General features: G+C 39.6%; 2 protein-coding genes across 5 annotated transcripts in view; both read right to left on the bottom strand.

Annotated features, from left to right (window-relative positions):
• Nucleotides 1-12,134, bottom strand: part of mgll (monoglyceride lipase) — a 25,119-nt gene extending 12,985 nt beyond the window's left edge. Inside the window, exons 1-4 of one of the 4 annotated variants that reach the window (XM_066643848.1) lie at nt 12,066-12,134; nt 10,416-10,632; nt 2,161-2,267; nt 509-645 (exon numbers count right to left, since the gene is read on the bottom strand). In XM_066643848.1, coding sequence (XP_066499945.1) covers nt 509-645; nt 2,161-2,267; nt 10,416-10,543 — 372 coding nt within the window. In that variant the 5' untranslated portion in view covers nt 10,544-10,632; nt 12,066-12,134. Of the gene's footprint in view, nt 1-508; nt 646-2,160; nt 2,268-10,415; nt 10,646-11,239; nt 11,375-12,065 lie in introns of those variants that run through there. The other 3 variants (XM_066643850.1, XM_066643849.1, XM_066643847.1) reach the window with 3 other exon arrangements.
• Nucleotides 12,135-18,189: 6,055 nt separating this feature from the next.
• LOC136665922 (solute carrier family 26 member 6-like) overlaps nt 18,190-25,000 on the bottom strand; it is a 15,639-nt gene continuing 8,828 nt past the window's right edge. Inside the window, 8 exon segments of the mRNA XM_066643794.1 lie at nt 18,190-18,888; nt 19,616-19,731; nt 20,095-20,149; nt 20,743-20,907; nt 21,687-21,788; nt 22,182-22,274; nt 24,315-24,384; nt 24,608-24,714. Of these exon segments, the coding sequence (XP_066499891.1) occupies nt 18,832-18,888; nt 19,616-19,731; nt 20,095-20,149; nt 20,743-20,907; nt 21,687-21,788; nt 22,182-22,274; nt 24,315-24,384; nt 24,608-24,714 (765 nt within the window). The 3' untranslated portion in view covers nt 18,190-18,831.

Genomic DNA, 25,000 nt, shown 5'->3' with positions numbered 1-25,000 from the left:
ATCTTATTTATAATCATCATAATAAAACTAACAAAAGCATGTAATTTTACACGAACTGTACATCACTCTAATCTCTTTGAAAGAAGCAGATACAAAGCAGGAGGTGCTACACATTCCAGCCATGTCAACTTTTTGTTTTTGTCAGTATGTGATTGCAACAGTTGAAATATTAAATAGAATGAAATGAATGACAAAGTAAGGGTATATATATCGAGATATGTAATGTTCACATCACATACTAAGAGACTGACCAAAACTAAACAGGCACACTGGAGGACTCTAATGTGGGTGATACATGTAACAAAATCTAAAATCCCAGGGCCTCAGAGCTGGTCCAGGTTTCTATCCCTCACTTGTGTAACTTAAGAAAAACAGAGCTGATTTCAACTGCTTTTCATGTGGTCAATGTATAATAAGCCTCCAAATGTAATGAGCCTGGAAATATGAGAGGTTTATTATCCCTTAAGGCAGAGGTGGAGGGGAAAACCTTAATGTGGAGTTATCTCACCATTGAGTGACCAAGGATGAAGATAGGCAGAGTGGGGTAGCGTCCTCGAATGAGGTCAACATGCTGCAGGACGTCTCTGATATAGGTCTGGAAGTTTTTAATGTTCATCCTCTCCCCTTCACTCTGCCCGTGGCCCACTGGGAGAGACAGCATTAGAGAGAGACAATTTTAATCTGATTTCATTAGGGGAACTGGAATTAAAAGCAATGAAAAGGCACAAATAAATCTATTGCCAAAACACACGTGCTCATACACACATTTGAACAACAATACGTACAAGTGGAAAAGAAATATGCTGGAATGAACAAAGACACAGAAGGAAAGAGAGGGAAAGAACAAGTGCGGGTGAAGTGAAAAAATCGAGAGGAAAATTGCCTGTCTAATGGAACCTCCTATGATTTTCAATAGACGTGATTACTCACAGTGAGAGACCAGACACAGTGTGTTCCAGTAATCACACACACACACACACACGCATGCAGACTTACACACCCCACTCTGTTGGAACAGGGAGCTGCTGTGTGAATCATTAGTTACCATGGCACTCTGACATCGAGTGACATTTTAAACATTCTGAACACGTGCACTTGATATTTTGCCTCAATATGCTCTTTCACCCCTATTTCTAATTCCCCTGTAACTCTTTTCTTTCTTCTTCCCCTTGCTCTTTCACCCTCTACACTGTCTTCTACTCCATCTCTATCACCCTCATCTTCATCTACTTCTTACGCTTTCATTCTTCATATATCTGGAAATTCTTGTGAGTCTGTGTGTGTGACAGCAGCAGCAGATATCTCCAAGTATTAGTCATGACAGCCACTTCAAGTTTAGAGCAGCATATAATCAGTCAAATACAGCTGTCTGATTGCTTTTCTTTCTTCTGCCTGCTCAAGACACTCAGGCTCATATAGACCCATTAAAGCCCTTTACCCTCTATAGACGCGGCTCCATTTTGAGGTTGCACTGCAGCACATTTAAAGGAATAGTTCAGTCGAAAATTCAAACGTCTTTCCAGATGTAGCCAATCAGCTCTGACATGTCTGCTGGTACTACAAAGTATTAATATAACCTATTAATATAATTTATATAATAACTGCAGCACAGTTAACTCTCCTCAAACAAATGAAGCAGGAACACACCAATCACAGGGCATCACTATGGGATTAGTTTTGTCCCAAATGTTTTATAAAAGTAATAAAATCTGCGAACAAAATATTAAGAATCATAAGGATTTTTCCAGGCTGTTATTGCACGGCTGTTGTTGTAAATAAGAACATGTTCATAATGAGGTGCCTGGTAAAATTAAAGGTTAAATAAAGAAATAAATATATATTTTTGTTTACGTTTGGTCCTACTTTGCTTTCATCTTTCTCTTTTTGTGGATTTTGCTGATTTTTTGTCAACTAAATTGTACGTCATGTGATTTTTCTTTTGCGTACTTCTCCCTTTTGATTCTTGGTTGCAGATTTTATTACGTAACCTCTGGCACAATTTTAACTCACATACTCACTCATTCACTCACACCTGTGGATACTTTTGCAGAGTCAGGTGTTTTCTATGTTTGTGTGATACATTTTTACTTTAGAGTGTGTTTCTCTGTTCCAGGACATTGGTGTTGAGTTTGTTACACTAATGTTAGGTTTGACACTCACCGTGGTCATGGGAGAACACAAACAGGGCATGTTGGTTGAGTTTTTGAGCGACATCAGCATACACTCCACAGTGCTCTCCAGCTCCATGTGCTATAAACACCAATGCCCTGGAATAGAGACACACACTACAGTTAGATACTGTCAATATAATAATGAACACATAGTCTCACCCATACCATCACCCACACATAACATACACCCATAAGGTCATATAAACTCCAGTGGCCTGAGCTGACACACATTCGGCAGCATGACATTAACACAGACATGGATCGGAGTGAAATATATTTACACATAAAACACAGACACTCAAGCAGGATGGGACAGGTTGATCATTTTGTTTTCATTCTTGGTGCCTAATGGCAGTCAGACAAGAATTTCTCTACCAAACATGGATGTTTGTCCAACCGTCTGTTCTGTACCAGATCCAGCACTCCCTCTCTCTCTCTTTGTCTTTCTTTCTCCTCTGTTCCCACTCTCTCCTGCCTCTTTCTTTCTGTACTATTCTCCTTTCCATTCTGCCTTGTTGTTGGCTAGCTTGGCCTGTCTACTTTTAGACATGTTTCAGGGCATTATCATTCATTTATGTTCATAAATACAGACACATGCAAACCTCCCCTTGGTCAAATAACAGTTCTTTGTTTTATAAACAGATAAAGACACATCCTCTACAGGGAACACACCTCATATCACACGGCCAGTGAATGTGTGCAATTATGTCCTGTTTCATACTAATCAGCAGCAAGAATAAAACCACTGACAGGTGAAATGGATAATACTTGTTATCTTGTTACATATTAGGCATAACGTGGACATTTAATACTTTAAATTGATGTGTTGAAAACATGAACAAAGTCTAAGGATCTAGAGTCTAAGGTTATACTGTTTTGTTCACAGCATCTCCATAATATCAGGTGTTAAGGGGTGTTCTTGGTATGCTGTGTTTATTAATCAACAAAAGTAGTCTATGGAAGGACTCCCAGTGAACAGGCGACAGGTTCAGTAGAAGGCTAGGCCATCTACTTCAATCCCATAGGACAGCGACTGCAGCAAAAATGTGTTAAAACGTTAATGATGGCTCTGATAGAATGTTGTTATATTACACAATGCACAGAAACTATGTGACTGCATGCTCAGGCTGACCCCTTCACTCCCTTGTGGTTTAATGAGACTTGGGGGCCCATCAACCCATTGCTGGTTCAACAGTTGTTCTTCCTTGAACAATGTTTGCCAGGTACTATACAAGTATTAATATATTAATAATACATTCATTTTAAATAATTATAAATTGTACTGTATTCAGAGTAAATGTTCATAAATTGTCAAGACATTTGGTCCTGAAGATGTATGAAAAACACACACACACACACACACACCACACACACACACACACACACACACACACACACACACACACAAACAGTGCTCCCTCTGTCTTTAAAGCCCTCTCTTTTTAATCTTCTCTTTCTCATGGTTTTGGCCCTTACATCAGGCCTTCTAATCGGATTCTGACCTACAAATCTCTCTTTCTCTCTCTCTCTCTCTCTCTCTCTCTCTCTCTCTCTCTCTCTCTTTCTCACACACAATTTAAATAACTTTTAAATAACAGTACGTTAACCGAACAAATTTAATCGTGGTACATTCTGCTAACACATTTAATTAGAAAATAATCAGGCAGCACAGGTGTTTATGATTTTCTGTTTAAATAAGAACCTTAACTGAGGTATGTACTGATATTAACATTGTAGCAAAGGTGTCGAAGAAGGGGAAAACAATGTCACAAATTTATTAGAGCCCCAGCCCAGTGGTTACAAAACCATAAAAATCAGGAGGGGTAACACAAAGGGGTAGAATGCACAAGAAGAATGGACACAGATAAAACACAAATTCCCACTGCCTTATGCACAAAACACCTCAATAAGCCATTAATTAAATAAACAACAAAACAATAAACTTCTGAATACTTTACTGAGCAGTTTACTGAGCTGCTTCTAAATCTTCCTGGCACTGGATATTTAAGCTGCCAGGCAGAATGCAAGTAAATTAATGGTTCTATCTGAACAGTTTGAAGATTAAAATGATTTACTCCACAAATGCTTACATTGCTGTATTAGCTATTAGCCTGATACAGCCAATTAGCCTCAGTACCAAACTTTAGCAAAAATAAATTGAAAATATTTCCACTTGCTCTGGCCACTGCTACTTATAATTGTGGATACCAGTGGGATTCCAAATTGAAAGGAGCTAAATACTAATTCCAGCTTCGCTTTTAATAAAAGCTTGAAAAGCACCTGCTGTTTTGGGGGGAGGGGCGGGTTGTTATTGTTGCTATGAGCATCATAATGAACATATTCATAGTTTTTAATATTTGCCCTTTTAAACACTGAACTTAGGTCTTGAACATATGCATGTCCTTGTGTGTGTGTATGTGTGTGTGTGTGCCAATGTATGTATGCATGTTTCAGACAAGGCAGTGGCCAAAGGGACATAAAGAATGTATTAAACTTTGCAGATGGGATCTTTGTCAAGCCCTGAGGGTGAAGTTGTACACACACACACACACACACACACACACACACACACACACACACACACAAACACACACACACACACACGAGACAGTCAGTAGAAGCTATTCACACTTCTATTAGTTTCACAAAGACTCTCTTCATTACAGCAAAGGATGGAGAAGAGCGACAGAAAAAGAAGTAGGCAGAGAGACAGAGCGAGGGAAACAGAAAGGAGAGTGTAAAGAAAGAAAAGAGAATGAGAGAAAGTAGGAAAGAGTTCAGAGCTAATGAAGCTCTCTCGCAGTCAAACACACAAACACATACACACTGCCCTCTTTTCCCTTTTCCAAGATAATTAAAGAGTGACTGAAGACTTGTCTGTTCCCAAACACCCCCACCATCAATCACACATCACTGTCGTCCTGTATTGAAAGATGCTTCTACCATGTTTGCTGTATTTAATTATAGATGCTTATGAATTATACAGGCAAGCATTCATCCCTTCATAGCCATAACCCTGCGATCCAAGGTTTAGTTGAGGGAGCAATGTTTATCATACATTATCATAAATTAAAGGAGAATTCCACCAGTTCCAAGAAATCTAAACAAAGTACAAAATCCCAAAGACACCAACCATTCCTTTATAATTGTGGTGATAGTGAAGTGGGTTGAGATGTTTAATAATTCTTTCATTCTCAGGAACTGCTTTATCCTGATAAGAATGATGGGTCCGGAACCTAGCCAGAATCAAAGGGCACAAGAAAAGCACACACCCTTGATAGGGTGATAGTCCTTCAAAGGGGTTCTTGGGTCTACAGTGCGTTATACATTTAATTTGCTATCTAAAATAACCCAGGGAGGTTTTATTTGTCATGCTGAACGTTTATATTGGTACTCTTTTCCCATTCATTTCCCATAATCCAGCCATGAATGAATTATGACGTATGTTTAAGACAAAAATAATGAACACATCTGCTTCTTATCCCCAAAATATATTTATATTACATCAATGCTTTGCGGCATAAAATTACAAAGCAAATTTTCCCAGAGTGTTTGTGTGCATCTGTGTGTGTGTGTGTGTTTTGGGGTTATCAGGTTTTCTGTTAGGTTTTCTATTGAACAATTCATCAATCATTACAGTTGTACTGTCATTTTTGTCACTGTTAAACTTTTACCCACTTCCTCCCTGACTGGCCTCATGTGACATCATCTTCTGGACATTAAACCTTTTTACACTCAGTTTTATAACTGAGTTAGAAATCAATGAGGAAAACAAAAAAGGGCAACAGGAAACAAACTTCTTTTCCAGTGACTTAATTTAATATTCTCCTAGTGTTAAAATGGAATTTGTTAATGAAATATGATAAAATATGTAATATGTGTGTATGTGTGTGTGCTTGTAGTCCACCCCCCCCACCCCCCCACCCTTTTTTTTAGACAAGCTAAATATTATTAACTGTGTTATGTTTCACTGGCACAAATAAGTTGTTTATTATATCTGTGGCTGTTTATTATATCACATCTAATTTTAAAAACATTTTAAATATAAATATTCCTACGTTGTTCTTAGACTGAACATATAGTTATTGGGCAAAAATGAATCAGCTGAACAGGTGAAGAAGAAAGCTTTATCTTACAGCTGCAGGGACTTTTTGGACTATATTCCTAAGTAGTTAACATTAACATTTCTATTGAAAGTGGTCTCTGAATGTGGCGTTCAGGGTGTGTTTACACCTGATGAGATAAAACAATGAATAAATAACTAAAAGATGCATGTTAATGTAAGGTACATACAGTCTAAATGTAGGGAGGACTTTTTAATCTTTAAAATTCAGTTTTTTACTTGGGCATCATATACATTTTTAAAGAATTCTCCATTGAAAAGTTCTTTTCTAGCACTTTGATTCTGAGAGTGTATGGCACTCACTCAAAATGTAAAATTTTAAACATGAAGTCTGAAAGGAAGGCAGTTACACAAGGTTGAAAATATGATCAAAGACCTAAGGTACTACAATCTTCAAAGCTTTCATTTTATTCATGCATGTAGATGTGAGTGCGCATGTGGCACGTGTGTGTGTGTGTGTATGTGTGTGTGTATAATGCTAAACAACCTGCAAAATACTGCTGAAGTTCAGTCATCAAATGCTTAGCGTGTTTTACAGTACGTTTTAATGGCCTGTGAAATACATGCCCACAAGTTGTGATTTGGCATCAAACCAAAATAATGGTTTGACCCCCCGAGACACTTGCCAAGTACAGTAATGGCAGCTAGCATGAAGGACTCAACACACAAGCTGTTCTGCCCTTGAGAAGGTCATTTAACCTTCCTAACGTCTAAGAGCACTGACCATTTGTTCAAGCCCCAGGCTCTGCTGGAATGTGGAGATGACTGGTTTTAGTTGTGATCTACAGTACATCATGCAGTCCAATGTCGCCATAAAATGTGTAGCCATTTTTGAGGACCATTTAAATGTATAAAGCCCCTTGTCCTTCCAAAAGCTCAGCACATACTTCAAACAAGGGCGTAGTCTAATTCTAATGACAAAATGCTGAATTATATTCATAGCTCTCTGTGAGAGAATGTGCATTGTACATTTTTCTTGCTGAGTGTATTTGAAGTAAAGAGAGATAAGATCTGTTGACTGTAGGTATGAATGAGCCTCAGCTGTGTGCATATGTGCATGTACACGTATGTATGTAGAAGGTCATTGTTCTTCCTAGACTCTTCCATCCTTTGCTGAACTTATATGAAGAAAGCAGATGTGGATATATATAAAGATACTTTATTGTTAACAACACACACTGTAAACAATATGCTTTTCTATTTACTGCGGATAGTCTCTGTACATAACACTGAGCATATTTCACTACAAAAGCCTGAGTATCTGGATTTATTGTAGCAAATTATATGGAATATTGCACATAGAATATATTTTTTAAAGTACCGTCTCTGGAAATGTCATTTCAGGGAAGAAAGCAGTTCCTCTGATGCATCCCAAAAGGGATCATTTTCTGTAAAATTATAGGTTTAAGGTGTAATTTTAAGTAAAAACAATAATTTTAAGACAATTTTTTCATAGAGAGGTTATATTCACAATGCTCATGGCCATAAACCATTTTTTGTTTTTCAATATAGCGAGTGATACAGTGAGTTTTATCTTTGCTGTAGTCTGGTTTTTCTACTTCTGAACTGAAGCATGTGGTCAAAACAACCCTTAAATGGACTTCTGTTTTGCCAACTTGCATACGTGCACGCAAACACCCAGACCCACACACGCACACAAAGACAAATATGCAGGCTGGATGCAGCCTGAGGGTGAAAGGTTGACACTGACCTGTGCCTATGCATAAGTCATTAAATTAGCCTGACACTCAGGAGGTGAGGCGGTTGCCATGGTAACGGCTTGTCTCCTGGGACCATGCCACTGTGGCAAGAAGCTGAATAGTTGCTGCGGAAACAGCAGTAAATGGTTACTGCAAGCACAGCCCCCAAACACAAACAAACAAGCTAATACTTTAAAATATAGGTTGTAGTAACCCGTTTATTACACAAACGAAGTTTGTTGTTACCTATGCACCAAATTCCCCAACACAAACACATCTACCTCCTAAACTGGACTCAGGGATGTATGATGTTGTGGCAAATGACCGTTTACAGAATGTAGTGAGAATGGCAGTAGCAGCAAATGAACCTGAACTACTGTGATAATAAAGGGCTGAAAGGTGTTGCTGAGAAACACAGAATGACTGTCCTCTTCAAGTGGAGGATGATGTTTTATATTAATTTATGAAATTCAGCAGAGTTTAAATTAAATTATGGGGAAAAACACACTCACAACCCTGATACAACAATAACATCTTTATCCGGGTAACTGGTTTTGCAAAATCATTTTAATTTGATGTAATTATAAATAACACTTCAAAAATGATTAATGCCGTTAGATAACTAGTTACAGTTCCTTACTACGCTGCTGATAACAAACTCAACCAGCTTTAAGAGATCTGTACAAGAGGAACCTATACCAACTGAATTCTATACCAACTGTTAACTGCAAGGGAAAAACCTCTTAGAATGTGTGTGTGTGTGTGTTTGTACGTGTGTGTGCTTGTGTGTGTGTTTGTGTGTGTGTGTGTGTGTGTGTATGTGTGATGTAAGCATGTGAAAAACACAAGATCCCTAAAGAGGAACTAAAACAACAGTTTGCAAACATAAACTGTTGCAGTACATCTGAACCTAGACACACACTCACATCCACTCACAGACCTATATACTGCTGTGGGTTAATCCTAATCCTTTACACTCTCCTTATCTCTATCTCATACACACCACGCACAGAGAGCACACACACAAAGGCAAGCACAGTACAACAGTGAGCAGCTCCAAACTTATAATGTGTTTAAGTATTCTCCTGTCAGTACTGACACATTCTGAATTTATAAATGTGTAAGAAAGAGAGAGAAAGAGAGAGAGTGAGAGAGAGAGAGAGAGAGAGAGAGAGAGAGAGAGAGAGAGAGAGAGAGAGAGAGTGAGAGAGAGAGAGAATGTGAGAGTGTGTATATAGACTGATGTAGCTCATGGTTTGTGGTTTAACACTATGTGCATCACTCTAAACAACCTCCTCCCAGACTCACCTCTGCTTTGGCCTGTCACACTGCTATTTTCACTCTGTATCTCCAAAGGTTTTTATAGACAGCTGATCATTCATGGCATTCATACGATGTCCAAACCCCAACAGCCTCTACTGAGAAGACTTTACATTAAATACCAGAGCACCGCTGCCAAGATTTGACAGGATTCAACCACAAGAATTTTAGTGAGGTCAGGAACTGGGGTTGGATGCTAATTTATACACACTACTTCAAACCATCCCAAAGGTATTTGATCGTGCTCCATTATTCAAGCCAAGTGCTGGAGTGCATTAAACATTATAACTGATGTTTGGCTTACAGCCATTTATCAAACCTCTAAAATCTCACCCCTGTTCATAAAAGAATTATTTCCAATAATAAAACCCCTTAATTCTTCAGACGTGATGTAGCTGTAATTCCACACCTTCATTCATTACATGAGGGCCTATAAATGATGTCGCGGTTCATTTAAAAACATGTTTCTGTCAATTCTTGGTTTACTACATTGTTTGAACAGCAGTCCTTCACGTCTTGTGAAAATTGTATGATGAATGAACCTTTTTACATTCACTTCCATTCAAAGTTAAGAAGGTTTTTTCCTTCTCCTGTAAGGTTATTGTTTTGGGAGATACATAGTCCCCACATCCACCTCCACACACCTGCACCAAGCCTGAAGCTTGAAAGCCCCATCACACAAGTTAACAGGATAGGATGCTTAGGTTTATGATGTAAGAAACCCTGTCTGTCTGAACTGGCTTGTTTAGGAGCACTGTGGTTTTACAGCAGTTGCTTGGCCATGGCAGTGACTGCTTATTTCGCTCATGATATGTTTTCTATTGTATAAACACCAACACAGACGTTTTAACAAGTCAACACTTGACTTGCGCCTTATGTTTAAGGCCTGAAGTATGAAGGTACTTGTTTTACATGACTTTAATATTGACTTTAAATACTTTGTGCTAAGACAAGGCGGCTAATTAAGCCAGTGAGGCTAGAGGGTGTGACTATGGTAGCTAGTGAAGCAGAGAGGCAGGATGTAAACAAAGCGGATGTAGCCTGGTGACAGACACTGAACCGGGTCACCTTTCGTTCAGGAGCGAGGCTCAAGTCTCTTACTTGGGCGGAGTGTTGGGCTCCCAGTAGCGGCAGAATAGGTACAGTCCGTCGGCGTTGACGATGTGCGAAAGCTCTCCATAGGGGACGCCCTGTGGGCTCCTGTGGCTGTCCTCCGCTTCCTCCGGCATGCGGGCAGTGCGGGCGGCCAGCAGGCGGAGCGAAGACAGCGCCGTGCCGCTCAACCAGCACGAGACGGCGGCCACCAGCACACACGCCACTAACGCGTGCATGACAAGCAGGGGGAAAAGAGACAAATGTAAAGTTAGATTCTGTATAAAATAACAGACCACTGCACCGCTACATATTGCTCAAGAGTGTTTTCAGTTGCGCGCTGACGTCAGGGACGCTCAGAGAAACACGAGCGCGCGCACACACACACACACACACACACACACACACACACACACACACACACACATCGTATTATTATATTCGTGGGTTATTCCCATTCACCCGTGTTTCTAGATAAACACACCACATGCACAAAAAAACCCCCAGATACCACAAGCTCAGGCGCACACACATACACACACACACACACACACATCCTCGTATAGCTGTCTTTGTGGGGCATTTCCTCTGACTTTATTAATAAAGTGTAAGCACATGGCATTAATATAACATCAATTATCAGGCTCAGAAATCACATGCATGCGCATGCTCACACAACTTCGTATTGCTATCTTTGTGGGCCGTTTCCATTTTCCCCATAACCACAGGTAAGCACATGGCATAAAAACGCATGGCAATATAACACTAAGAAAACGTTTCTGCTCTTATATATATTTAAGAATAAATAACATTGCTATTCTGTATAAACGCACATTTTACCAGCCAAATGAATGTCCCCAAATATTCCTGCAGGTCCCCGCAAAGGTTTGAATACACACATAAGCTGGCACACCTTGGCTGTCTCGCAGAGTTTAATGTTTTGACCCGCAGTCGCTGCCAGCTTGGCACTGGCCAGTTAAAATCTCACAGAGCGATGTGAATGCACGGACTGCTGGACACACGGCACTGCAGTAAAAATAGAGCAATGAGGAAAGAGAGAGAGAGAGAGAGAGAGAGAGAGAGAGAGAGTGTGAGTGAGAGAGAGAGAGTGTGAGTGAGAGAGAGAGAGAGAGAGAGAGAGAGAGAGAGAGAAAGAGAGAGAAAGATGGGAGGGGGGCTGAACTGAATATGAGTGAGAGAGAAAACGAAAGAAGAGATAGAGAGATGTAAGAAAATAAAGAGGGAGAGATTGAAAGAGAGAGTGATTGTCAAAGAGAAGTCTGGAATAGAAGAAGAGAATAAAAGAAATAAAGAGAGAGGACTTTAAAAAAAGAGAACGAGAAGATGGAAAGACAGACATAAAAAGATAGACAGAGGGGAGAGAGAAAGAGAGACAGAGAGAGGGACAGAACAGTGGCTGTGTGTACAGCGTTGACACTTAACTTAATATTAGCTCAGAGTTAAAAGAGCTGAGGCTAAACCGCGCGACCATGTGAGTGACACAGTTAGCGGGTGTCATTCATCTCTCGCGAGAGAATCATACACTGGAGGATTTGAACGCAGCCGCGTGTTTACAGCAGTGAGCCGTGGTTAGTTAAGGTGTCCTTCAACAGAGCGATATGGAGCAGAAACGGAGAAACAGCCGTGAAGTTGACTCACCTCAGTGCGAGCGGTCAGGTCCCTCTTCAGCAGCGGCGCGTGGACAGATGCTGCCTGGCCGCTTGGAGGTGGAGAATGAAAAGAGGGTTACTGGAGGAAACAGATACAGCCCCTCCTCTCCCTCCCTGTCTATAGCTGCCTGCCTGCCTGCCTCTCTCTCTCTCTCTCTCTCTCTCTCTCTCTCTCTCTCTCTGAAACTCAAACATACACACACACACACACACACACCCCAGTAGCATATTCACTAGTCTGTGCAGAGGTCTGTGAATTATTTATTTTAATTTGGGTCTAAAGTATATTATTCTTGTGCAAATTATACACCAAATGAACATAGCTTTCTAGAACAGAACCTCACAGAACAATCAGCTGAGGCCAAAGAGTTCAGACAACATTGAATGTGACCAACTTCAGAGACTGACCTTTGGAGAGCTTGCAGATTTCTCTGAACAAATGAAAGCAATTTCTGAAAAAGAGCAAAGCTGGAAGAGGAATGGGCACATTTAATACAGACAAAGATAATGAGGTTTTCAGGATTTAATCCTGATAATGAAAATGAAAATAAATGTTAAGAAAAGAAATATAATAAATGATGTTCTCTGGCTTGCACTGCACTACACTATAATCCATGTCTCTCACACACAAACACACAGATACACACACACACACACACACAAAGATGTTTTCCCCTTGCTGTTAACAGTTGGTATAGAACTCACATAAACACACAAACAATTGTACAAACAATTTTACAAACAATTTTAAATAAAATGAAATATTTAATTCCAAAACTTGTACATTAATGTATATTTTCTTCTTAAAGTTGTAACTGAGGATTGTCCATACAAATTAAACTAACTAACCATGCCAATAATGTAACTTGAATTGAAATGAAGCTGAGAGTGAGAGCTGTTAAACCTGCACTACTGGATGTTTTTCATAGCTAAATGTAGCAAGTGGGTGGGACAGTGGCACAACAGGTAATGCCACTTTCATACAGCTCCAGGGTCCTGGGGTTGTGGGTTTGAGCCCCACACTGGGTAACCATGTGAAGTTTGGTGTGTTCTCCCCGTGTCCACGTGGGTTTCCTCCGGGTGCTCCGGTTTTTTTCCACTGTTCAAAAACACACTTTGGTAGGTGGATTGGTGACTCAAAAGTGTCCATAGGTGTGAGTGTCTGTTGCCCTGTGAAGGACTGGCGCCCCCTCCATAGTGTGTCTATCCCTTGCGGCCAGTGATTCCGGGTAGGCTCTGGATCCACTGTGTTTCTGATAAGGAACGAATGAAAGAAAAAAAGTAGCAACGTGGAAAAACTTTCCTCTCTGCAACATTCCTTCTGTTTTGTCAGACAGCACTTATACTTGACACTTACATTGCAAAACTAACCAAGCATGATTTTTGCAAGCAGTAGTTGCTTCAAAAATGGATACATTTCTGGGTGTAGCTTGAATAGTTCAGTGACTGTTTGAGGAATTTGAAAATCCAGCTAATGCAGTAATGAGCTCAAAGACAGGCATTTGTACTGTTTCTGTTTGTTTTAACATTGTGATCTGTGAAACATCAGTACTACTATAGTACTACTGTCATAAGCAAGTAAACAAAATATTTGAAATATTATATATTATAAAATGTTTGTAGTGGGTTAGGAAATTTTCATTTAAAAAGTAATGTTTTATCTGTGTTCTTTATATTCATTCATTGTCTGATACTGCTTATCCAGTTTAGGGTTGCAGTGGGTCCGGAGCCTACCCGGAATCACTGGGTGCCAGGCGGAAACACACCCTGGAGGGGGCGCCAGTCTCACACCTATGGCCAATCCACTTACCAACGTGTGTTTTTGGATCGTGAGAGGAAACCCACATGGACATGGGAGAACACACCAAACTCCTCACAGACAGTCACCCGGAGCTGGAATCGAATCCACAACCTCCAGGTCCTGCGACACTACCTGCTGCACCACCGTGCCGCCCGTGTTCTTTATATACATATAATAAATGAATGATGGTCTTTGACAAAGTATTTCACTTTAAACATTACATATTGTCACGCACTTGTCCTGTCATGCCTGTTTTCCCCGCCATGTGCTCTATCTGCACATGGCTCTGTCTGTTATTGTCCATGTCTCTGCCCTTGTCCCGCCTTCTGTTCCGCCTCCTTGTCCTTAAGCCTAGTTATCTGTTTCAGATGTGTCTCGTCTGTTCATATATTTAAGTTCCCTTGTGTCACTTCCTTGTTTTGGTCATTTGTTTCGTTTTGTTTCTTTCCCACTCCTAGTCAAGTCGTTTTGTTTCCTAGTCATGTCGTGTTGTTTCTTTCCTCTAGTCATGTTCCTCTTCCACTGTTGCCATGTCATGTTTCCCAGTCTGGTCTGTCTGTCTCAATCGTTTCCTGTGTCTTGTTAAGTAAGTCTGTCTGTTGTGTTTTTTCTAGCCCTCTGTGTTAAGTGTCATATTTAGCTCTGTGTTTAGGTTTAGCTTTAGCTCTCTGTGTTTACTTAGCGTTCTAGGTCTTTGTGAAGCATCCCTGTCTAGGTCTCTTGTTTAGTATCTCTGCCAAAGTCTGTCTGTCTTTCATGTTTGCTTTAGTTCTCCGTTTTAGGTTTAGTCTGTCTAGTTCTTTGTATTTAAGTTTAGTCTACTTACCTCCCTGTGTCTCTCTGTTAGCTCCCTGTGTGTTATCTTTCTGTTAAAGTTTCTTTGTTTTGTTAAAGTATCTGTGTTTTAGCAAGTGCGTCCGCCTCCGTCAGTCCGCCCTGTGAATCGTGACACATATAAACATTCACGTTACACACACTGAATCAGTTGCTTTTAACTGTTGCTGCTCACTTTAGATATTTATGAGGGTGGAGCATCTTCTGTCAGACATTCTTTCATTCATTATCTGTAACCCTTATCCAGTTCAGGGTCGCGGTGGGTCCAGAGCCTACCTGGAATCACTGGGCGCAAGGCAGGAATACACCCCGGAGGGGGCGGCAGTCCTTCACAGGGCAATACAGACACACACAAACACACACACATTCACACCTATGGACACTTTTGAGTTTCCAATCCACCTACCAACGTGTGTTTTTGGACTGTGGGAGGAAACCGGAGCACCCGGAGGAATCCCACGTGGACACAGGGAGAACACACCAGCTCCTCACAGACAGTCACCCGGAGCAGGACATGAACCCACAACCTCCAGGTCCCTGGAGCTGTGTGACTGCGACACTACCTGCTGCACCACCGTGCCACCCTTTTGTCAGACAACCTGCTTTAATTTTTCTCACCCATATCTAAATAAATGCACACACTAACATATCGTCACAATCCAATGAAAGATGTATCTCCATTTAAAAAATAAATAAATAAATAATTTAAAGTAATTTTGGAGCATTTCTAGTGTTTTTTTCTGCATTACATTTTTACAAAGGAGAGCTGCAGTGTTCAAATAATGTAGCAAACCAAAAAGTGACAGAAATGGAGATACATGTTTTTCATTGGACAGGCACGTTATACAAAACACTTGCACTGTGAGAAAAGCTATTGTAGGCTATGCATACATCAAACACTGTGGCCTTTTGTATCCTGTTTCTGTAACAATGTGTTTGTAAAAGCAGATAAAGAGAAAAAGAACAGAAAAAAGCAATTGGAGGCCATAGTGAAATATGTGTAAGAGCAGCAACACAGGAGCCAGGGTCAGTTGGACGAGGTTAGCCAGTGTTTTACTCCAAAGTTCAGCAACCTTGGTTAAACCATGACCCAGAACATACAGAATGAACAAAACCTTTTCTATAAGTTTATGGTGTGCTTTGTTTGAGGGTAGCTGAGCTGTGAGATTTTAATCTTAATCATAAACAAGCCATTAGGCCTATTAGCATTATTCCACACAAAAATTAAAAGTTATCACAAAAACATTTATTTCTGTAAAACTACTTGATTATAACAAGTAAATAAGGCATTGCAGCAGTTCTTCTGGTTGTTTTTTGGTGGTTTTATGTGGTTAACACAGTTGATGTTGTAAAGTGGTCTGTTGTAATGAATCACAAGTTGCTCCTTGGTTGTTATGGCTTCAAAAATTCAGTCATCTTTTACATTGGAAATGATCTGAGCGGTCAAATAAAGTGTTCTTTAGATGCAGCTATGCATGGAGTGAGGAGATTCTCCACAGAATTGCTCTGGTCCACTGATGTTTTCTTTTTTTACTAATGATTGACCTCACATGCCGTACAAATATCTATGCAAGATATTTACATAATGACAAAAGTTAAGTCTGGAACAAACAGTGAGGGCTTAGATTTCTTGTTTTGTAAGTTTTTATGTAAGTCAAGTATTGTGCTGACTTACAGTTCTGTTCAAAGGAGTCATTTTATTTTATAATCACATTATAAAGAGGACATATTATATAGAGGACATAATATTTATACAGTCATAAGTGTTAATCTGATTTAGTCGAATTCTTAAACTGAAATGATGTGGTCAGAGGGTTATTACAAATGTATCATCCGTGGGTGGAGTATGGATAGTTCAGTGACAGGTCGCATAGCTTGAAAATCTGGCTAATGCAGTAATGAGCTAAAAGACACCATTGGGACAACACTTTTATCTTTGTTTACTGAAACCTTTTGAAAACTGTTGAGGATTCATGGCGAATGAACCAATAAAAATGCCCCAAAAAGTGATTGAGATAAATGACTAATCAGTTTATGTCCACTAAAAAAGACAAAAACATGTTTTGCTTTAAAATAACTATTTTGAAGAGACAAGTTATACTTATATATAACTTGCTTCTTTACTTCAGGCCACGAAACACTATGTGAAATGGCTGCCCACTGTATTTCACTACTTGGTGAGGTTGCATATAATTTTTTAAATACATACTGTTTTATATCGGGGCGGCACGGTGGCGCAGCAGGTAGTGTCGCAGTCACACAGCTCCAGGGGCCTGGAGGTTGTGGGTTCGATTCCAGCTCCGGGTGACTGTCTGTGAGGAGTTGGTGTGTTGTCCGCGTGGGTTTCCTCCGGGTGCTCCGGTTTCCTCCCACAGTCCAAAAACACACGTTGCAGGTGGATTGGCGACTCGAAAGTGTCCGTAGGTGTGAATTTGTGTGTGTCTGTGTTGCCCTGTGAAGGACTGGTGTCCCCTCCAGGGTGTATTCCCGCCTTGCGCTCGATGATTCCAGGTAGGCTCTGGACCCCCCGTGACCCTAAATTGGATAAGCGGTTACAGATAATGGATGGATGGATGTTTTATATCGTATCCTAGTCTCGATTTGCCAGCATCTCTAGGGCAAATATAGTACATTTTGCCAATTAATGTGGAAAGAACCGCCTACTATTGCTGGAAAAGAAATCTGACTCAGATGCAAAACGACTGATCACAAGTCTTCTATTTTGTCATGATGTGTAGAAGGAGGCAGATAGCCAATCAGAATGCAGCTAGAAGAATCCTGACAGCGAGGCCTGCTTAATGCACTGAAATGATCAAATTCTCCATCAACTTGTGGGCAGAATGTCTGTGGCTGAGACTGACCTCATTCTAAACCACACCAACAAGCCTGAGCAATCTTAATGAAGACCTGGAAGTGGCGTGACTTGGTTTAGCAATGTTTTTGGATGTATATTTAGAAAAGCCTTACCTACACACACACACACAAATAATAGGCTCATGCAATTATGACTAATAGGAAAAATACCCACTCGTGGTAATCTGGGTTTAATATGCCAATGACAGTGATTATGAAACCAGAGTGTATCAGCTTGCGCGGGTGTAAACAGATGCGCTGGTGGTTAATGACACACTAGATGACTTAACAGGTTTTAGGCCTTTGTCTGCTTGTCTAATGTTGAGGTAGTAGACTAAACTACAACCTGTTCTTTTAAAATCATAAAGATCCTATTACATACAGAATGACAGCTTGTGGCTAAATCATCGGGTTTATTTTGATACTTGTTTGTTGTGGTGGTATCATAATTTTTTTTTATGAAGTGAATTTTATTAAAGAAGAATTCCACCACCTTTAGAATTACAGAATTTAGTTATTCCCAAGACCTCGTAGACACAAGTATACATATGAACACATATTAGGTTGTATTGTTTGTACATGCTGTTTTATGTATCTTATTTGTGTTGTTGTACTATTGTCCCATTATAAATGTGATATTCAAATATAATTCAGAACACTGGTTACTGTGTTTTATTTGGATAGCAAATCAAACGGCTTTATTTGAACTGTAGGCATTATGAGCCCTGGTTCCTATCACCAGCTTGTAAAATCTTTACCTTTCTTTACATCAACCACTTTTTAATAGCACTGTAGATGCATATGTAGAGAAAGAATAAGAATAGAAGAGAAAAGAAATTACATTTATTAATCCCCTCAGAGAAATTGGTTCTCTGTATTCAACCCACCCGTGGTAGTGAACACACAAAAGTGCACTAGTGAGCAATACTTGTAGTCACATACACTAGGGGTAGTGAGCACACACAGTTTGGATGCCCAGGGAACCACCTTTGTGGCAGAAGAACCAAATAAGCACCCAGAAAAGCATGTATATATAAAATCCTTGTCAACCAGCAGCTCTTTACATCGTGAGAATATTTAATGATAAATGGACTAACACAAATAGTCTAAAATTACTTAATTCACAGTAACAGATCTTAGTTTAAAACCATTTTTGTCCATTTCATACTGAAGCGCTGAGATGTGAGGTTTTCTGGTGACTTTCAGATACAAGTCCTGGGTTTCAGGAAGGGGCTGCTAGTTGGTACATTCCTCAAGTGTGTTATACTCAGTCTATCCTCTGTTCGACGGAGATTTGCATTTTAAAATTTGTTACCTTCATGGACTGTGGAAAAAAGGACAGAAATGCGTGGTTAGTACAAGTCTTCAATTTATGTCAATGTGTGTGGTTCTAAAGGGGAATTCCACATGTTTCTCCACTTTGCAAAACAACTACTGGTGATTTGTAGACACACGGCTTAACATTTTAATCAGTATAAAACATCTGCCTGTCCTCCTACAAACCACATTAAACATGCTACCCAATCTTTTTTTAACCTGAATGAGTTTTCATGTGAATTTAAAGGTGGATTTGAGGTGGGGAACACTTTTCATAGCAATATCCTTCTCAAGTATTTTGTTGCTTAAGCTGTGGTTTAGTGATGAATAACAACAGGGCAACTGGATAAACCGGACACTAGGTCATGTTTTTTTTAAATCAGAGACTCTGTTGTGGAGGTTTTCACTGCGTTTACTAGAACACTAGTGTTCTCTGTCTTTGATTTGTGTTTTAAGAAATCAACCTTAAGAACACATTTACTTGGCCTGTTATGCCAAGTTAAGAATTACAAAAGGTCTGCAAAATGGAAAAAAAAATGGAATTGGCCTTTAATTTGTGTGTGGGTGGTTGGGTGTTTACACATGTGCTGTGTCTAGTCATCACTGGGCTTGTTAAAGTGTTCCACCATGTTAATCTAGCTAGAATGTAGCATTTCCTCATTAGCTGCACTCTAATTAAGCATAATTGGTGTGTGTGTGTTTGTGTGTGTGTCTGTGTGTGTGGTTTTTCTGACCGTATTTGAGTCCCCTCCTTGGCAGTGCAGAACAGCATCGTGCACTGTGGAAAAGAGTATGGCTTTGGTGACATTGCCGAAGAAATCTCCCTTTTCCAAACTGTCAATGACACAACCTGAGAGAGAGAGAGAGAGAGAGAGAGAGAGAGAGAGAGAGAGAGAGAGAGAGAGAGAATGACTGAAATAACAGCGATACTTGGAAGACAAATTCATTGTATCCATTGGTGGTCTGGTAAAACTAATCTTGTCTGGTCGTGTTTCAAGCAGAAAAAATTAGCATATTTGAACCAGGTAAATCCAAAGCACAACAGAATAGAATGGCAGCAAAAGAGAAAACCAAAAAAATAAAACAACTATATGCTCAAGCCAAGCAATGTATGCACACAACACCCACACATACAGCTAGAAAAGACACACACAAACGCACACATGAACGTATGCACACACAAACGCGCAGTGTATTTGCATCCATCACTCACTCTGACAGCCAGACAGCAGCACTTTAACTCCAGCTTCGCCAAAGTCTCTGTGGATCTGGAAGAGAAAGAGAAATGATGGCTAAATATGCAACAAATCACGTATGTGAGATACTTTAAGCAAAATTATGATCTATTTACGAGCACTTCAAAGAGGCTTATTTGTGTACAGAGGTAAGTTTCATATAAAATCATCTCAGTCCAAAGTGTTTCCCATTAGAACATTTTGAAAGAACATTATATGGTTACTCAACATTCGGACCTTTTTTACTTTTTAGTTTGGTAATCTTACGTAGTGAATGCACTCTGTAGGATGCAGCACAATTTCAGATAGACTCGTTTAATCCCATGGTTTCAGATTAAAGCAGGCCACTGAATACTGACTTGGAGGTTTTTGGGTTGGTAGATGCCAAATAAATATATTTTTAATAATATGTCTCCATCAATCAATCAATCAATTTCTAAATGTATACATTTCTAAAGTAACAGATTTTATGCAGATTCAATTATTGAATGTGGGGATGCAGTGAATACAAAGTTAATTTAAGTTAATTTAGGAAAGCCCTCGTGAAGCTCGGCTGCACAAGCATTCTTTTCAACTGTCTTTCAACATATAACATACATATATGAAAGTTAGTTCAGGTTGCTCACATTGCGTAATGTTTTCACTCCCACGGTGTCCAGGAAGTTGACAGGACTAAGGTCCAGTATGACGGCCTTTGGTAGGGAGGTTTCAAAGCTGGGGTCAAGCTTTGGTTCAGCCACCACTTCTACCTCAAGTGTCTGTTCCTTATCTGAATGTTCTGATGCCTCCAACTGGACAAACCAGTGAACAGCAGAGAGAAGTTACTTGGGTTATCATGTATGTATATGTAGGGTCAATGTATAGTCAACGTTGCAAGACACACTTTTACTTTCATGTCCACCTTTGTTGATTTTGAAATGTCGGTCATGTTCCGGACATGGGGGTTTTCAGATAAAAGGGTGTCCGGTGACTTTTGATGCACCCTGTGTGAGTGTTTGTGTGTATATATACTATTTACAGGGGTTAGACAATGAAACTGAGACACCTGTCATTTCAGTGTGGGAGGTTTCAATCTTCATTAATTGCACATTGCACCAGTAAGACCATATGCAACCAATGGTTCAAACATTGTATCCTGAAGGCGGTGCCGTGTATCAGGACGACAATGCACCAATACACACAGCAAGACTGGTGAAAGATTGGTTTGATGAACATGAAAGTGAAGTTGAACATCTCCCATGGCCTGCACAGTCACCAGATCTAAATATTATTGAGCCACTTTGGGATGTTTTGGAGGAGCGAGTCAGGAAACGTTTTCCTCCACCAGCATCATGTAGTGACCTGGCCACTTAAAATCCCTCTGACCACTGTGCAGGACTTGTATATGTCATTCCCAAAACGAATTGACGCTGTATTGGCCGCAAAAGGAGGCCCTACACCGTACTAATTAATTACTGTGGTCTAAAACCATGTGTTTCAGTTTCATTGTCCATCCCCTGTATATTCACATACAGCTGCCCACACACACGTCAAGCTCCCACAGTGACGCTATGCATGTTTATATGCTCACCATCTCTTTTGCTCTTTTCTTTGCTTCCTTCTTCTCCTTCCTGAGACGCTTGGCCTCCAGTTTCTTCTTGTGTGCGAGCAGCTTTGTCAAATCCACCCCACTCTACACAAGCGCACACACACACACGCATGCATGCATGCACACACAAACTATATTAGATGCTTAATAAACCTTTGATCCACATCTCAAACTCACAGAGTAAGTACCATATAATGAATAAATGTATGTATTTTGGGATCATACATACTATTTCTGTGGGACTATTTTATAAACAGCTAGAAGTTAATTGTAATTAGCATCGAAGGGCCGATGAAAATGTGAAAAAACACACTTCAGACCCCAATCATGTTTCATGTGATCAACTACTACACAGAGGCTGGTATGTAATCTGTATCGGTTCACAAAACCCTGTAGAAGAAAACATCGTAAAGTACTTGTAAACACTTCTGTGTGTGAATCCTTTAGGATTGTAAGTGTTTATGTGCAATAAACTACCTTTTCATACAGGTGTTCTGTGTACATCTCAGAATTGGCAAAATACAAAGTAGCAGAGGAACGGAAAATCACCAGACCAGGAATTTGTGTAACCTATAAAGATAAGAAAACAAAAACAAACCTGCATGACACATTGTACCAGACACGGTATGCCTGCATGAATCATGAATTCTTGAGAACCTGTTTCAGATAAATCAACCTTTCATTCGAGTTAAAGGAATAATCTGTAGGATATTTACTGTAGTCTTAAAATGTCCAAGGTGTGTGATCATAGATTAAGGAAACAATCAAAGCCAAAACACTGCTGCCTCTCACAGCATTGCTCAAGCAGTATATTCTCCTTGAGAAATGGCCAGTCTCAGTGTCCCCGCCCTCTGTCCAATCATTTTACAGTCTACCATGTGGCCAGGTCTATGAACAGTGTCTCACAGCCATGCAACCAAGTGAACATAGTTAATGTTATACTTTACCAGACCCAAACAGCCCCACTGCACTTCTAAAAATCTCCATGACCAGAGACAGAGTAAAATGAGAAAAAATATGTGCCCTATGTTTGAAAACTGGAGGCACTGTTTTGAAACTGTATTATAGTCCAGATTTCACAAGAATGCACAAAACAATGGTGTGCTTTGTTTTAATGTAACTTTAGTTTTTCATGAGTTATTTACAAGTTTCTGACCACTTATAAAATGTGTTCAAAGTGCTGCCCATTGTGTTGGATTGTCAATGCAACCCTCTTCTCCTACTCTTCACACACTGATAGCAACACTGCAGAAGAAATGTTAGCACAGGCTTCCAGTATCCGTAGTTTCAAGCACACCATTGTTTTTCTTGTGAAATTCCCAATAAGTTTAATGTGTCACATGACCCTCTTCCCATTGAAAAAACAAAAGTTGGATCCAAAATGGCTGACTTCAAAATGGCTGCCATGGTCAACACCCATCTTGAAAAGTCCCCCCCTCCCATATACTAATGTGCCACTAACAGGAAGTTAATATCACCAACCATTCCCATTTTATTAACGTGTATCCATATAAATGGCCCACCCTGTACTAATACTACACTACACACACTATATATATATATATCTCCAAAACATGTATATCCCAAAACAGCAGCTTTACAAGAGAAGATAAAAACCTTCTTTATGTTCCTTCAATGGAAGTCAATGATCTAATGACGTAGTAAACTCAAAATCGCCAAAAATAGTGTTTATTTTTCCATGGAGTGTGACGATATTTAAAACAAACAAACTGTTTTTACATTAGTAACTAAACTACACTTGTTCCAGTCCACTGTAATATATTACACTGTGAAGATACGAATACAAATTCCTTTATTCCTTATCCAAAACAAGCCAAGAAAGCTTTTTATGCTGCTGCTGCTCCAGAATGGAACAGACTTAAAAGGCAATCCTTAGTGGGTTTGTTGATCTAAAAATGGATATGAACAAACCAGGCACACAGCCCTAAAGTTTTAAGCTATTAAAGTGATTGTTTGAAAAATAATAAAAGATAATGTCTCCCTCATACTTCAGTTTGCTTCTTTAGATCTGCCCTGGAGCTAAAAGGCCAGTGGAGCTAATAAGAAGCATGGAGACACTTCTTCAATGACAAGTTTAGATTTCTTTTAACTGAAAATAATGTCTTCTACAGGAAACAAATTGCAAATAATCCCTCATATTTGTGATAATTTCTTATCATCATCAGCCTTTCTTTTTCTTGTATTTCTCTCACTCTAATATTTGGGTGTTTTTGGTGATAACACAGGCCTTATTGTTGTCATGTCTTGAGCTGGATGCACTGGTTTCCATAAAAATGAAAAGCCTCACTCCTACACATGCGGAAAACAAGACCAGTGCTGTAATATGTCAATAGCATTAAACTGCTCATAGATCACAGCTAGAAAAGTGCACAGCATTTGGAAGAAATGAAATTCAATGGAAAAAATGAGGCAAAACATTCTCCACCCCTTCATGAACACACACACCCACACAGACACACACATAAACAGTTACTAATCCTCAGTCAATATCTGTACTTAATTACCACAAAGCTCTGGATGACATCATTACATTTTTACAATCAATTCGGCATTTTGTAATGAATGTAATATGCTACTGATTGTTTGTACCTGATTATAGTCTTCCACTGGCCTGTAAATGTCAGTTCCAGGGACCTGACCAAGGAGAGAGTACTTTGGTCTGGTGAGACACAGGGGTGAGAGAAAGAGCAAGGAGAAGAAAAATAAGAGTGTCAGAGAGAGAGAGAGAGAGAGAGAGAGAGAGAGAGAGAAATAAGACTTCAGTCCTGAAAGTTAACACAGTTAGGCATCACTTTTCAGTTTGCTATTGAGTTTATTATAAAAGGATTTCCCCCATTAAAAGTTGAACTGCTGTTTGAATTATATTTATCATTCACACTTACAGCTGTGTCCTGAAGATAACAGTGAGCATGGAGAAGGCAATGGAGGCAGCCAGACCCAGATCAGGATTTAACAGCACTGTCAGTATCAGCGTCATCAGCCAAACTAGCTACACACACATACTCAGTCAATAATAAAAAAACATATACATACATTCATACCTGTTTATGAACCTTTTTGGTAGCTATAACCTACTGTTTACAGGGCAATATTGATATACAGTGATTATTTATAATAAATACAATTCTGTACTGAATATGTATTTGTCTTTTATTTTAACAGCTGACTGAGGTTTTATTTTCAACCAAACCATATCCCGTTACCAATAATTCAGACTAATTGGTTTTTACTGCTGTTTTGTTTACCTCAGTGGAGGAAGAAACATTTACAAACAA

The sequence above is a fragment of the Hoplias malabaricus genome, chromosome 14 (genome assembly GCF_029633855.1).
Source record: "Hoplias malabaricus isolate fHopMal1 chromosome 14, fHopMal1.hap1, whole genome shotgun sequence".
In the NCBI taxonomy this organism is placed as follows: Eukaryota; Metazoa; Chordata; class Actinopteri; order Characiformes; family Erythrinidae; genus Hoplias; species Hoplias malabaricus.
The sequence above is the reverse complement of the archived record's forward strand: the minus strand, read 5'-3'. Positions and strand labels throughout refer to the sequence as shown.